This window comes from Megalobrama amblycephala, linkage group LG4, assembly GCF_018812025.1.
Source record: "Megalobrama amblycephala isolate DHTTF-2021 linkage group LG4, ASM1881202v1, whole genome shotgun sequence".
Taxonomy (NCBI): domain Eukaryota; kingdom Metazoa; phylum Chordata; class Actinopteri; order Cypriniformes; family Xenocyprididae; genus Megalobrama; species Megalobrama amblycephala.
Genome location: NC_063047.1, coordinates 34703922 through 34717486, shown reverse-complemented (window position 1 = coordinate 34717486; position 13565 = coordinate 34703922). Strand labels below are relative to the sequence as shown.

At 38.8% G+C, this 13565-nt stretch overlaps 1 protein-coding gene across 4 annotated transcripts in view; it reads left to right on the top strand.

The window, feature by feature from the left end:
* Positions 1 to 13565, top strand: part of rtkna (rhotekin a) — an 82119-nt gene that overhangs the window by 38792 nt on the left and 29762 nt on the right. Inside the window, exon 1 of one of the 4 annotated variants that reach the window (XM_048189028.1) lies at positions 3662 to 5211. The exons of the other annotated variants lie outside the window; for them this stretch is intronic. Within the exon in view, the coding sequence (XP_048044985.1) occupies positions 5188 to 5211 (24 nt within the window). The 5' untranslated portion in view covers positions 3662 to 5187. Of the gene's footprint in view, positions 1 to 3661; positions 5212 to 13565 lie in introns of those variants that run through there. 4 annotated transcript variants of the gene reach the window in all.

Below are 13565 nucleotides of genomic sequence, written 5' to 3'. Positions count from 1 at the left end.
TTTTAATAAATCTGCAAAAATGTCAACAATTCTGTGTTTTTCTGTCAATATGGGGTGCTGTGTGTACATTAATGAGGAAAAAAAATGAACTTAAATGATTTTAGCAAATGGCTGCAATATAACAAAGAGTGAAAAATTTAAGGGGGTCTGAATACTTTCCGTACCCACTGTATTTTTGAATTTCATTTTATTTGAATTCTACTTCCATTCATTTAAAATTGAGTTATAATTCTGCATTCTTTTTGCTACTTCAGTTCAAATGTAGGAACTGAATTGAAATTTAAAAGCCATTCTTAATTCAGTTCTGAATTGTGCACAACACAGCAGGATACAATAGTCAAAGTTCTTGCATGGCATTTTTTTTTTGCTTCACTATGAATTAAGGGTTCAAGCATGTTGCTGTTGTTTTTTCAGGACGCTGCCAGTAGACTTTCAGATTTTAATCAATATTGGGCTTACAATCATCTATAGTAGAGTTGTTGCTATAGGTTTGTTGCAATAATGCCAAAATCAATACTTCCAAAAGCCTTTTAGTAAATCCACTGATTGAACACCACTATTATCAGCTTGTGCTTTTAGCTCTAAATTATCTGCTGCTCAAATGTGTTTTTCAGAGATGTCAGTGATTCAAAACTGCTCATTGTAAAGTGCTTACTATTGTAAATTAAACATTTGTGAGTAAGTGTAAAATTTAACAAATGTCAGCAAAGGGAACTGAACTTACATAAAAGGACATACAATGCAATTGGATGTATACATATATACATAAAATAGGGATTTGTATGCTTGGATATGTCACGGTTTACAAGAATATATTGCCATTGGGGATTTGTTTCCTTTCCTTCTGTTATGAAATAGGGAAGATTTTAAATATCTCATGTTGTGTTGCTCTTGTTGTGGTATGTGGTCTACTTCCAAACCACACTGCTCATTTCCTGCCTCAATGCACAGTCCCTCCTGAGGCGGAATTGCTAGCTATATATTTTTCTGAGAATTTATTGGTATTACAACAAAACTGCAATGTGGCATGCAGTACAATGCATCTGTGACATCAGGACCAGTAAGAACTTAACAAGATGGATGAAGAGGCACTGTTTTAGATATGCTGTATATGGTGAGGAAGGAAACAAACTTCAGAGACACGGTCAACACGCCTCAGATAGGAAACAAGATTTTGTTTGCTTGGGAAAAAAACATTCCTTCCAATGAGAAAGTAAATACGGTAGAAATCACAAGCCAATAAGGGAGATTTTAGGAAGGTTATAAAGGCTAAACATCAAACTTGATGTACTCTCTCAGACTTGATTCAAAGGCAAGTGAGATCATTTCAAATCTGTTTATTTTGTTCTGCTTTAAGTGACTTGAACCATCAGATTGAATCATTTAATCAGATTTTGCACTAAATCTCATCGTTGTTGCTTTTCAAATCTGTTGTTGTGTTTTCTATATTCCAGCAGGCCACTCAGTGACCCTTTGCCCTTGTGCAGTGACGTCTGGCTTTTCAGTCTGGATGTTTACTTTATGCTCACAAATACATAATGCACTCACATTCCATAACACTTGGCTTCCTGTCTTAGTTTGTCTCCCTCTTTCCCACCCCCTCTCCTTCTCTTTTTGTCTGTCTTGTATTAGCACAAGGCTAATTTTACTCCATGATGGGTAGTCTGTGGCCCTGACACATTCTCTTGCTCCTTGTGACCAATAATACTGTCCGTCGCAGTTAGTGCAGCTGTTGTTGAACGGATCTTATTACTGTACCGATGATTCTTATGAAACCATTCCTTAACTGCTGGATATGTGTTTACACATGGGTGTTGAGATATATGCAACAGCCTGTGGGCACATACAGTACAGAACATCCTGAGGATGTGTGTGAAATGGTGTCAGGTCAAAAATCCTTTTCCCTCTATAAAGCTTTCTTTCATCTCTGCTTGTTTCTCACCATGTTCATCGATTTTTGGAGGACAATTCCCTACTGTACCTCACTTCCTTTTCTTTCTCTGTTTCCCTCTCTCGCTACTTGCTCTTCCGCTAACTCAATCCATTCAGCCTATCGCCTCATATCCTCCATTTATTCAGAATGGCACTTTTTTCTCCTTTTGCCTTAGCCTTATGTATTTTAAATGACCACAAAATGAACCAAAAATGTTATTTAACACAGTGTATTTGTTATATAATGCAATGTCACTCTGCTATTACTCTGTGCTTTTGATTGTGTTATTCAATTACACAGACAGTGAATCCTACAAAATGGAGCCACCAGCAGCACACAGGGCTTCTTGGCATTCATCTTCATTTTGCTGGCTCACTCCTCACCTATTTTCCACCTGAGTGAATATGACCTGCTGTGCCCCCTATAACTGCCATCTGAAGTGGCTTAATGAATCTAAGAGCCTTTCTGTCATAGCCCTGGCTTCAGTCCACTCTGAGCAGGCAGTAGGACTGCATGTGGTTCAACTAAATCAGACTGGGTGCAACAAAACAGTATTGATGAACATGCTATTGACTTGGGTTACCAGGTTACACAAGCATGGAGCAGTGATCATTATTATTATCATTATTATAGGGTTGTTTGCTTTTAGAAAGCCACCAGATAATGAAGACTATCAGCATCTAATGAGCTGCAAATGGCATCAAGTGCAGCTAAATTTGTATTAATAGACAGAAAACAATTGCTTTTCTGTTTGTCTGTTTGCCAAACAAATTCATCCCCGTGTTTTTGTAGCCATTTGTAAAATTGTTTAACCATATATGCTCCTGGAGTCTTAAAGTCAGCATGAAACGGAAGTTGCATTAGTCTTTTCTTCCCCATTGTAACATATATTCGAGTGAAACGGCTTCTCGAACAAGAAGACTGTAAGGCGAGACTTGATTTTGTCCATCTGGAATTGATTGGATCATTGTGGTTGGCTATTGTTGTGATCTCATGTGAGAGACAGGTTGATCCCGCCCTCGTGCCAGTAATCATGACATCAGAGAAGGATTATAAGGGTTATTAATTTAAAATAAAATAATGATGTACATGGATAAATCGTTTATAAAAAAAACTGCAATATTCCATAAAATTGTCCATTTTGATTTCATGGTGACTTTAATGCAATGTACCATGATAAGTAATTAGCCTGTTCAATGATAGTTAACCCTTACAAAGTAGTACTGTAGTGATGGTGGGGTGTTATCAAATGGTAATCAAAGATTACTATAGCCATATTGATGTAATATAGTTATATTTATTTGGAATATATTAAAATTGTTAAAAAAAAAACTGTAATGTTTTTAATTATGATGGGTCTTCAAACTGGGTTTTGGGGGCTAGCAAAATGGTGCTAGGGGTCTTCACTAGACTGGGTAAACCCAGCCTGATCTGCCGGCGATTTGATTTCGCCCGGCAACTCAGTCTGGAAACCCGTACATTCATTTCTGCTGCTTCTGTTACACTTTTGCGGGAACCAATCACAGACTGGCTTATCCACCTTGCTTGTTATTGGCGGGTATAACACGATGACGATAGAGAAGCTACAGCAAGCACGACCGTCAATCCAATTCCTTTTAACCTCTCGACGATGCTGTAGGACTTCTTTAGTTTAGCAAACAAATCGCTCGAGTGGGTGTAAATACCACTCTCATGTTTTTTTTTTTTTTTTTGCACAACCTGCAAAAATCGCTCGATGCCATTGCTGCTTCTGCAAACCGCTGATCTGGATTTTTCGAGTCGCTCTGCAAAGTTACGTCACCCGGATCATTGATCTGATTGGTTGAAGGACTATCCAATTGCGTGAATAATGCTCGTTGATCACGCCTCTTGTGCAGTAGAAAATACATACAGACTCTCCAGACCAATGTTCAATTTTAAATTGAGCTTGGTCTGGTGATAGCCAGACAAGGTCTGTGTAACATTTCAGAGAATAAAAAATACTGGATTCAGATTTTTAAATGTCAGAAACCATGAGATTAGTTGATTTGCTAATCCACTAACAGCTAATAAATTTTGTTTATTACATACATAAATGACACATGTAAACAAACCCCTTGCAGAAGCTGCATAACACATGAGAATGAACCTCATTGGTTATGCGGCACATTTGTTCTCGCGTCATTCAGGTTTGTGTTTGCTGATCAGTGTTTATATGTGAATAAACGCCTAAATTAAATCCATTCATCATAAAAACCGATCGAGTCTCTTCAGAAAATTTGGACTATACTGCTTAATTCATATAGATTAGTTTTCCAATCTCTTCATGAACTTTTTGAAGTTCATGAAGAGATTGAACTTCAAAAAGACCAATTGAACAAAGTTGCAATTGCGTAGGCTGTCTATGGAGGGACAGAAAGCTCTCGAATCTCATCCAAAAAATATTCATTTGCGTTCCGAAGATGAACGAAAGTCTTACGGGTTTGGAACGACATGAGGGTGAGAAATAAATGACAGAATTTTCATTTTTGGGTGAACTTTAAACATGAATCTCTGGCAACTTTGTCTCTTTGGACTCTCGCTGCTTTATAAAGATTTAATTGATTTAACCCACGTGCTGATCTGAACCATATTCTCCACCTGCTCCACTGAGGCGCGTTATTCCGAGCACTCAACGCTATTGTTAGAGGGGTGATGTAATTCAACGTGGATTTGAAGCGGACGAGGACGGAAGATGGAGAAAGACAGAGAGATTACTGTGGTCCAGCAGCGCCTAGACTGACAGCTTTGTTTTGATCGCGCTACTTCTTTATAAAATTCTACGAAGGCACGCGAGATGTATTTGTATCTTTGTTTGCATGCTATCTAGGAAAACCTGATGTTTTTTCGATAAACCTACACCGGACCGCGACTGTAAACCTACAGAAGTCAGCAGCACCGACGCCCCCTCTCCAGCCCCACTGGTTGGCTCTCACACACCGCAGCTCGTGTTGACCCCCTCTGGACTAGAGAGAGAGACGGAGACAGGGACAGGGAGAGAGAGAGAGCACGCGCGCGGCTTGTGATGACAGCTGAGAGATGAGCTCGACCAGATGACCGTGTCAAACACCGACGGTCCCTGGCAAGCATTCTCTCTACCGTTGTGATAGAGCCACGTACTGTTTATTGCGGAGAAAAGGACATTTGATCACTTCAGAGTTGCAGTGAATGGGCTGGATTGCGTAAGACCGCGCGGTGATTTCGGAGTTCGAGCTTCTTCGAACGACTCTTCAAACATGAATAATACGAAGAATCAGCGAGTAAGTGATGACTTTTCGCGATGTGCACTTACAGATTTGATTTTTCGTTCTAATCACGATGGAACATTTTGCTCGTACTGTCAGTGTTTGTTTTGTAAACGCAGTTTATGGCGAAAATAATCCCCTAGTTTGATGATAATGCATCTGTGGATGTTATTATAATACTCAGGTAGCGCTGCGCGGTTGTGTGCAGGTGCGCGTGCAGCAGCAAGGTCAATGCCCACGCGCACTCAATACCTGCATACATGAGTAGCCTACATGAGATGATGCTTGGAGGAGGCCTGTCTCTTTTCAGCCTGTATTAAACTGTATTTAATTATGGTATGCTAATGTTTGAGAAATTTGCCCTATTCTTATTTTTAAAAAGTTGATAAACTTTTATTCCAATTTTTTTTAAAAATTAAGATATTTATGTTGGCCATAAAGAAGAGCTGTAAGTTTGTCAAAATGACAAGATGCAGCAACATGCGTTGCCAAAACAGAATTAGTACGATGGCAATAAAATAGTGAAATAGCATTCCTATTAAACTGTATTAATGTTTGCACAGGATGGATAGTGTTAGGAATTCATTATTCTTGAAACAATGCTTCTACTATACTGCAGTAACAGAAATCAAAGCCAGGATGGGGCTTTGTGGGCCCGTTGCAAAATGTTCTCTTGCTTTCTTTTCTTAGAGGGTTTGTAATGGAAACAGAGAGCAAGTGTTGTAATCTACCATGTTAGGATATACTGTATGTTCTGGTTGAGACCCTTTAAGTCTTCTTACACGGTTCATGGCTGAGAGAGCATTAGTTGTTAAACCTCTGTGAGTCTAGTGTTGACACACATGCATTTATGAGGTCTGTTTACTTAAACAGCATTGGAGATTATTGATGTCCGATTTGTAAACAAATCAGTCTTTTGAACCTATTTTTTAGTGAGTTAGTTGAACTGGTTGACAAGATCGATCTGAACAATTCTTTCACAAATCAAGATTTCTTTCTTGGAACGGGGCTGAGCTGTTCTCAAGTCAACAAGTCGAGAACAATCTCTTTCAGACATTTTTGATGTGTGATCTTTTATTTGGCATTTAATAAGGATTTGAGTGATGAGATAAAAAGGAAGTTTAATAGCAAAATAGCAGAATTGTATTATCATTTAATGTAAAAGCTAATTATATTTAGATTCTAAATTACTTTATTGAAACATTTTAGGTCATGTCACGCTGGATGTCAGGGACCATGTGATGAATATCCACTGAATCACTTTTTGGAAACGGTTATTTGAAACTCACTGAACCGATTCCCGGAAATGAGTCAGACTTCCCACTTCTCACTTCAGTTGTGGTGGGATTGCTTATTGTGTTACATCTAGTCCTGTGAAATATCCTTTTATGCATATGTCTCAAAATGACCCCATGATCTCTGCCACACTATGTAAGAAACTTCAGATGTGTTCACATTTGTAGTTCAGTTCTCTTGGTTCTTTTGGTCTGCACCAAAAAAGAAAATAATACATTTAGTCCTGGTTCACTTAGCATTCACACAGTCATCTTTAAGACACAGCCTAAAGATACAAAAAAAAGTATTTTGCGACGGAACTTACTGAACATCCGAAACAGTGCTGTGTTCTGGGCTAAATGCGCTAGTTATGTTATACAAATAGTGGCATTTTGACCAGCTGAGAACTCATGAAGAGTTTATAAAAGGAGTCAAAACAGCAGCAGGAATTCCTCTGTTGCACACAAATGAAGATCTGCTGCAAGGAGATGTACAGAATTGTAATGGGCAACGTAGCTCCTATGACAAGAAAAAACAAGGTATGCTTCAGCATTTTGTTCTTTTTAGGGTTGCATCTGGTGACTTCACATCCTTTTTATTGGTTCATTTAGATGTCTTTGGTCCATGGTCCGTTCATATTTCTGTCAAACTGCACCAGAGTTCATTTGAAAGCAGACCAAGACCCACTTCGCTTGTTTGGTGCGTACCAGGGTTCGGATAGCAGCGTTCACACTTAATCAATTAAGCACACTAACAGAGCTCGTTTTAATTGAACCAAACCTGCCAACATACAGCACTCCCTTATCAAACCATTCAGTTACTTTCTGTTTTGAGTTCAATTTTTTCCTCTTTTCTTTGAGTCAGTGTGTTGTGAGGGTTCAGTGTCAGGACCATGTTAAACCACTGGCGTCTGATGCAGAAAAGGTCAGGTTTGAAGAGAAGATTAGACGCAGAGACAGCTTGCTCTTTTCGCTTTGAGGCTTTCTTAGATTGTTTTGAATCCTTTTGGTCATGACTCTCGACGTGGTGTTTTCTCTCAGGAATTTAATCAATAAAGATCAATGTGGGAATGTTTGTCATGATGTGCAGGATGCTAGATGCTGCTGCTGCTGCAGTTGAATCATTACCGTCTAGTCTGACTGCATTTACAGAATCAATATTTACTGGTGAGATGCTGTTCCTTCTTCCTGATTGTCTACAGAGATGCAGCTACAACGTATGAGAATTGCAGCTTGTGAAATTACAGCTTCAGACTGTATGTTTCAGGTTACAGTTTCCCTTTGATTGTGAGATAAAATGGTTGTGTAAGTAATGGCCATAATTCTAATCGATTAAGCATTTATTTCAAATAAGTGCCTCTTAGACCATCATTCTGTTCAGATTTGTCTGTATGGTTTGTGAGAGTTGCTCAGCACAGCTCGAGCCATTTACTGTCAAGCAGAACTAGTTTCGTTTTGACTGTGCCATTTATCTGCACGGACCAGAGAGTGGCAAGATATGTAGATGGACAGGAACAGAGATGAAGAGGATTTTCAAGCAGCCCTCTCACTGCATTTTATATGGCTGCCAGTCTGAGAGGTTGAAATGCCAGTGTGTGTTCATCACACTGGAGCACTGCTGAATTCTCAGCTTCACTCACACTCACATTGCCCATATGGAAGTGTGTATTCATGAGCGCTTGCTCATGTGTTTGTGTGTGCGGTGGAATCAGTTTGTTGCTCTTTTAAGGTCTATTCACACCAAAAGCTAAACAAAAAGAGTGAATCAAGCCATACTGTAGAAAAAAGCAAACCGTAAGCTCATTCACTTTCAGTACTGCAAGATACAATCAATCTAAAATAAATGTGTATATGTCAAGGTGGCACATTCTCAGAAAGGGCAGAGATTTATTGTGTTGGAGAGTGTGTTTGTGTGAGGTGTAATTATATAAGAGTTATTAAATATGGATGTGTCAACGCTGTGTTTTCATGCTCAAGTATGAAAGCAGCATTAGTGGGAGTGAGGGCAGCGTGTGGGTTTCATGTGTGTTAGTGTGTGTAGGTTATTAATGTGCACTGCTGTTTGTGTGTGTCAGTGGCTCTGTGTGCTTTATCTGGAGGTGGTTGCTGTGTGCACATTGGGGTCCACATTCAAAACACCAAAATCCCACACAAGCAGCCTATTTTATGTGTTTATATAAAGCGTGTTCCTCAGGGGTCTTTTGCCTTATAGCTCAATGACCCATTTTTGCAAAGAGAAAATGCAGGTTAAACTTAGTTTGCCACTTGAAGTAAGTGAGCACTAGAGCGCACTTATTAAGCTTAGCCTACTTGTTAGAGATTTACAACAAGTGTAAACAAGTTCATTTCTAAAGAACATTAAGTTCCTAGAGATTGTGACTTCAGTGTAGGCTAAAATGTAAATTATCTTGGGTTTATTAGTGCCGTTTGCTAATATTTATGGTAGTAAAAGCGGTTGTTTAGGTGCTGCGTTTGTCACCTTTTTTGATGATTGATACCATGCACAGAGATTGTTTATGAGAAGTGTTCTGTTACTTTTCTAGGTAATTGGACAATTGTCATCTCCCAGACAGTAAAACTAGCCTAAACTGGCTTCACAGACTTACTTTCAAGAGAATTTGAGCTATAGAGACTAGGGCTTAGTCTGTTTTGACCTGGGACAATAAGTAACCACTTAGCAACACACTAGTAACCAACCAGAACACACTAGCAGCCGCATAGCAACACTCTGAGAACCGCTAAGAACATCCTAGCAACTGCCTTATGCACAAAAACTAGTGTTATTGATTAATGCTTCGGTACATTTTCTTTTCAGATTAGATGGAGAAGAGAACTGTCCAGACAAGCACTTTTTCTGCATTTTAAATAGCATAAAAACATTCAGGTACCAGGATGCAGTCCCAGCAATATATCCAAGGTCACGATTGTACACAATCTCTGAAAACCAGCCTGCATAATTGAGATTTTTGCCTTGCAAATTGCATTCAGCACAATTTTTTAGGGGGTTTTTGTGTCTCTGTCTGATTTGCATAATTCCTTTAGCGAATCGGGTGCTAAAACAATGCAGACAGTGCAAGCAAATAAGCGTTATCAGCAGGTGCTCTTCACTGTATGTCAGTGGTTCTCAAACTTTTATTGGAGAAGGAGAACATAGACCATACTGAGACCAGCATTTTTGCTATATTTTTCATGCTGCTTTCTGTGTATGCCTGGATGTGTTTGACCTAGTAAATCTATATGTGTGTTACTAGAACACATCTTAACAGACCGAACTGGTGCAGATGCCCTATGTCTTAAAATATCTCTTCTTCTACTTCCCTCATTTTCAGGGATAGTCATTATTCACTCACCCTCAAGTTGTTCCAAACACAAAAGAAGATTTTTTGAAGAATGTTGATGAACAAACAGTTTCTGGTCCCAACTGACTTCCATACTGTTTTTTTTTTCTATACTATGGAAGTCAATGAGGACCAGCAACTGTTTGGTTACCAATATTTTTCAAAATATCTTCCTGTATGTTCAACAGAAGAAATAACTTCAAGCAGGTTTAGAACAATTTGAGTAAATAATGACAGAATTTTCATTTTTGGGTGAACTATCCCTTTAATGGCATTTTCTGTTCTCATAACTCCCCTTTTTCAGTTTGTTTGTTTTACTTCTTCCTCTGTTTTCTCTGTTTTGTCCCAGTTTTATTCTTTCCTCTTTTTTTCCCGTGTTTTTAATCTTTCCCGGTCCTGCTGTGAGTTGCTCTCGGCGTGCGTGAGAAAGATCTCGGAGAAATGCAAGTCTGTCTGTTTATGTATTTGCATGTGTAAGAAATCTGTTGTCTGCCTCCATCCAATTCTGTCATTTCCAGAATGTGTGTGAACAGAATTTCAGTAAATCTATATTTGCTATTGCTAAGATTGTTAAATGTGCATTTGCTGTTCCCTCATTAGAAAAGTTTTAAACATAAATGAATAGTATATTTAAAATGCGCTGCGATAGGCTCCAGCGTCCCGCGACCCTGTAAGACAAGTGGTTTGAATATGGATGGATGGATGTTTACTCGCATTATTTTACATGGGGGCTGCCATTTTGAGATCACATGACCTGAATACTACTCTGTCTTTTGGTCTTCGATAACTGTAAAGTGTAATTGGACATTTTTTATCACTGAAATATTTTATCAGGATTGAGAGAAAACTGCAGCCGCACCATTATAGGTGTCAGTACAAGTGTGAGACTGCTGCCATTTTGGCTTGCATAATAAAGTGCACCCTCAAAGGTATGTAGGATTGTAAAGGATTTTACATTTAACGTCTTTACTAATTCAAGGTGCATTAGAAATGCACTAGATTAGAATGACGTTCCTGCAAACGGCACATAAGCTGCAGACAGAATCTTTATTGATTACATGTATTGGTAGTTTACTAGCAGTGACTGCTTATCTATACTTACCGGAAGATTATAAACAGATGGAGAAGACAAGGGAAAGACAACAGATGGGAGGGAGGGAGCAAGCGAGCAATACTGAAACAGGCAAAAAGCTTTAAATTCCTGCACACTAGCCCTCAGAATGATAAAATGATGCTATGCTTAAATTTTAATTCAGCTCTGATCTTTTCGACTAATGGCCTCTCTCTTTCTCTCACTCCCTGATAATTGCTTATGCATACACTCCTCTTTGCAATCATCTTTCAAGTAAAGCTAAAGATTAGAGGAGGGAACAAAAACAAAATCTGCAGATTTCATCTCATGGTCTATCTTTCCTGCCCAGTTCAGTTTGAGCAGGGCCTGCCATAATTATACAGGAAGTGAATGACAGGACAATGCTTTGTGTGCTAAAGAGGATTTAGTGCATGTCATTGAGGATTTAAATGAATGAGCGTTAGTGGAATGACGCGAGATGGATTTTGAATGACTCATGCTTGCGTTTGATGTTCATAACATTCATAAAGTTCGTATGAAGGAGCTGGTCTTTGGTTGGCATTTAGAAGTTTGGGCTCAGTAAAATTATTTTCTTAGAAAAGAAATTAATACTAGTATTGTTTCTTGAGCAACAATTCAGCATATTAGAATGATCTCTGAAGGATCATGTGACACTGAAGACTGGAGTAATGATACTGTTTTACTGTAATTTTGATCAAATAAATGTAGCCTTGGTGAGCATGAAGGACCTGACAGACCAAGCTTTTTGACCGACTGAGCATGTTGAATCGGTGTCCGTCAGCATCGGCGCCTTCTGTGAGAGAGAGAGCATGATTGATATATTTAAAATGGTAAGCAAGCACTGCTTTGTTTTATGGTTTGTAAATCTGCAGTGCTAAAAAATTGATTCCTGCTGACAGACATTTATTTCCTTACAGGCACAGAAGTGCTAGTTGACAGTCGCCTGTAGTCCTTTTGGTGTGTTTAAGTGCAGCTTTTTGGCCGTGTGTCATGGCCTTAAGAGACTTCTATTAAAATGTTAAAAAAAGTCTTATTGACCCCACACACATTTGAACATGTGTATAGATGCTTAAGACAAGTAATGTTTCTCAGTTTAGCCACCATTAGCAATAGTGTGAACCCTGTATCCACTTCTTGAAAAGTATTTTTCTGTATTTCCCTCTTTCTCTGGTCAGGTGGGCTCATGGCAGCTGAGTTTGTGTGCTCAGCAGGGCAGTTAATCCCGCCTGCAGACCTGCACTTTAATAGACATGCTAATGAAGAGCTTCTTCACTAGTACACCAGTCACACAGCTGCGTTTGTGCATTAATTAATGAGTCAATAGTGTATTGGGAAATCCATAACAAAGGGCTTCACGGCTTGCTTTTAGCATCAAATGCAAAACTGCGAAAGCACAAGGTCTGTTTCTTTGTTCCTGTAAATGATCTCAGTGATTGTCTGGAAGCTTGAACTTCTCATTTAGCTGCAATGAGCAGCAACTGTGAGTGTACAAAGCAGACTGATGTTGATTCTGCAGGGGGTCTTTCTGCTGTTCAAGCTCTCAATGTGCACACACACTTTCAGCCTTGATCTTAATGAGTTGCAACAGTTCAGTTACACACACAGTCTGAGAGAGTGTTCAACAAAACAGCGCACAGAGCATGATGTGGTGCTGGAGAGAGAGATGTTTTACTGTGATTAAAGTAATAAACATTCTCTGCTGGTGCTGCTGATTTGTGGAACCATAACTTTTGAAGTTTGTTGGTCATTTTAGAGGTCCAAAGATATCTATAATTCCTGGAAAAATGTATCCATTTGCATTTCCATTCATTTCAATAGCAGCTTCTTAGCTGGAGCATGACTACTTTGGAAGTATGTGATTTGAAATCTGCTGTCTTTGCTCATGGGCTTTCAGATCTGGAAATATTTGTTTTTGAGCCAATCAGCTGAGCCGTAAATGTCATGTGACTATCCCTTACTGTCAATGAAGAAAAATACCCGTAGAGTCTGCAGTCTTAAAGCAGGGGTGAAAAGGGTCATGCTAACCAGCCAAAATGTGATCTCTTTGTGGTGTCAGTAAATAGGATCATCTTAGTGCACCGACTGTAGTTAATCTGTTTGTCAGTTAATGTTGATCTGAATTGCCTTCAACATCTATGATGTAAATACTATGATCTCCATGTAACTTTATCTACCAAAAGCTGCTACATACATAGTTAATGTGACAGATATTGAGGTCAAGTCATACAGAATCATACAGCTGTAATCATGCATCTCAGGTATTCATCAAAGTCAAAACAGTGTGAAGGAGAACTAAAGCTGTGCTCTGTTGCAATTTCATGCAGTCCATTCATAGCTAGAGCTGACATTTAAAAGGAACATGTCATGGAAAACAAGATTTTCCTTGCTCTTTTGAAATAAAAGAGTTCAATGTATGTTGACGTAGTCATTCACAACACAAAGAACTCTTTCTAGTCCACAAAGTCCACATTTATGGAAAAGTTATGGTTTATGGAAAATTGTATCATCATGGTATTAATTTGATGACCATGAGCACCTATCAACAGTATCTTAAACACCTATTTAGTATTCAGTTAGTTAACTGTGTAAACTTTAAAGCCATAACAGATGTGGTTTACATTAAGAAGTCCTAAAAGTACAGTAGCTAAAATAGACAGTTTAAGG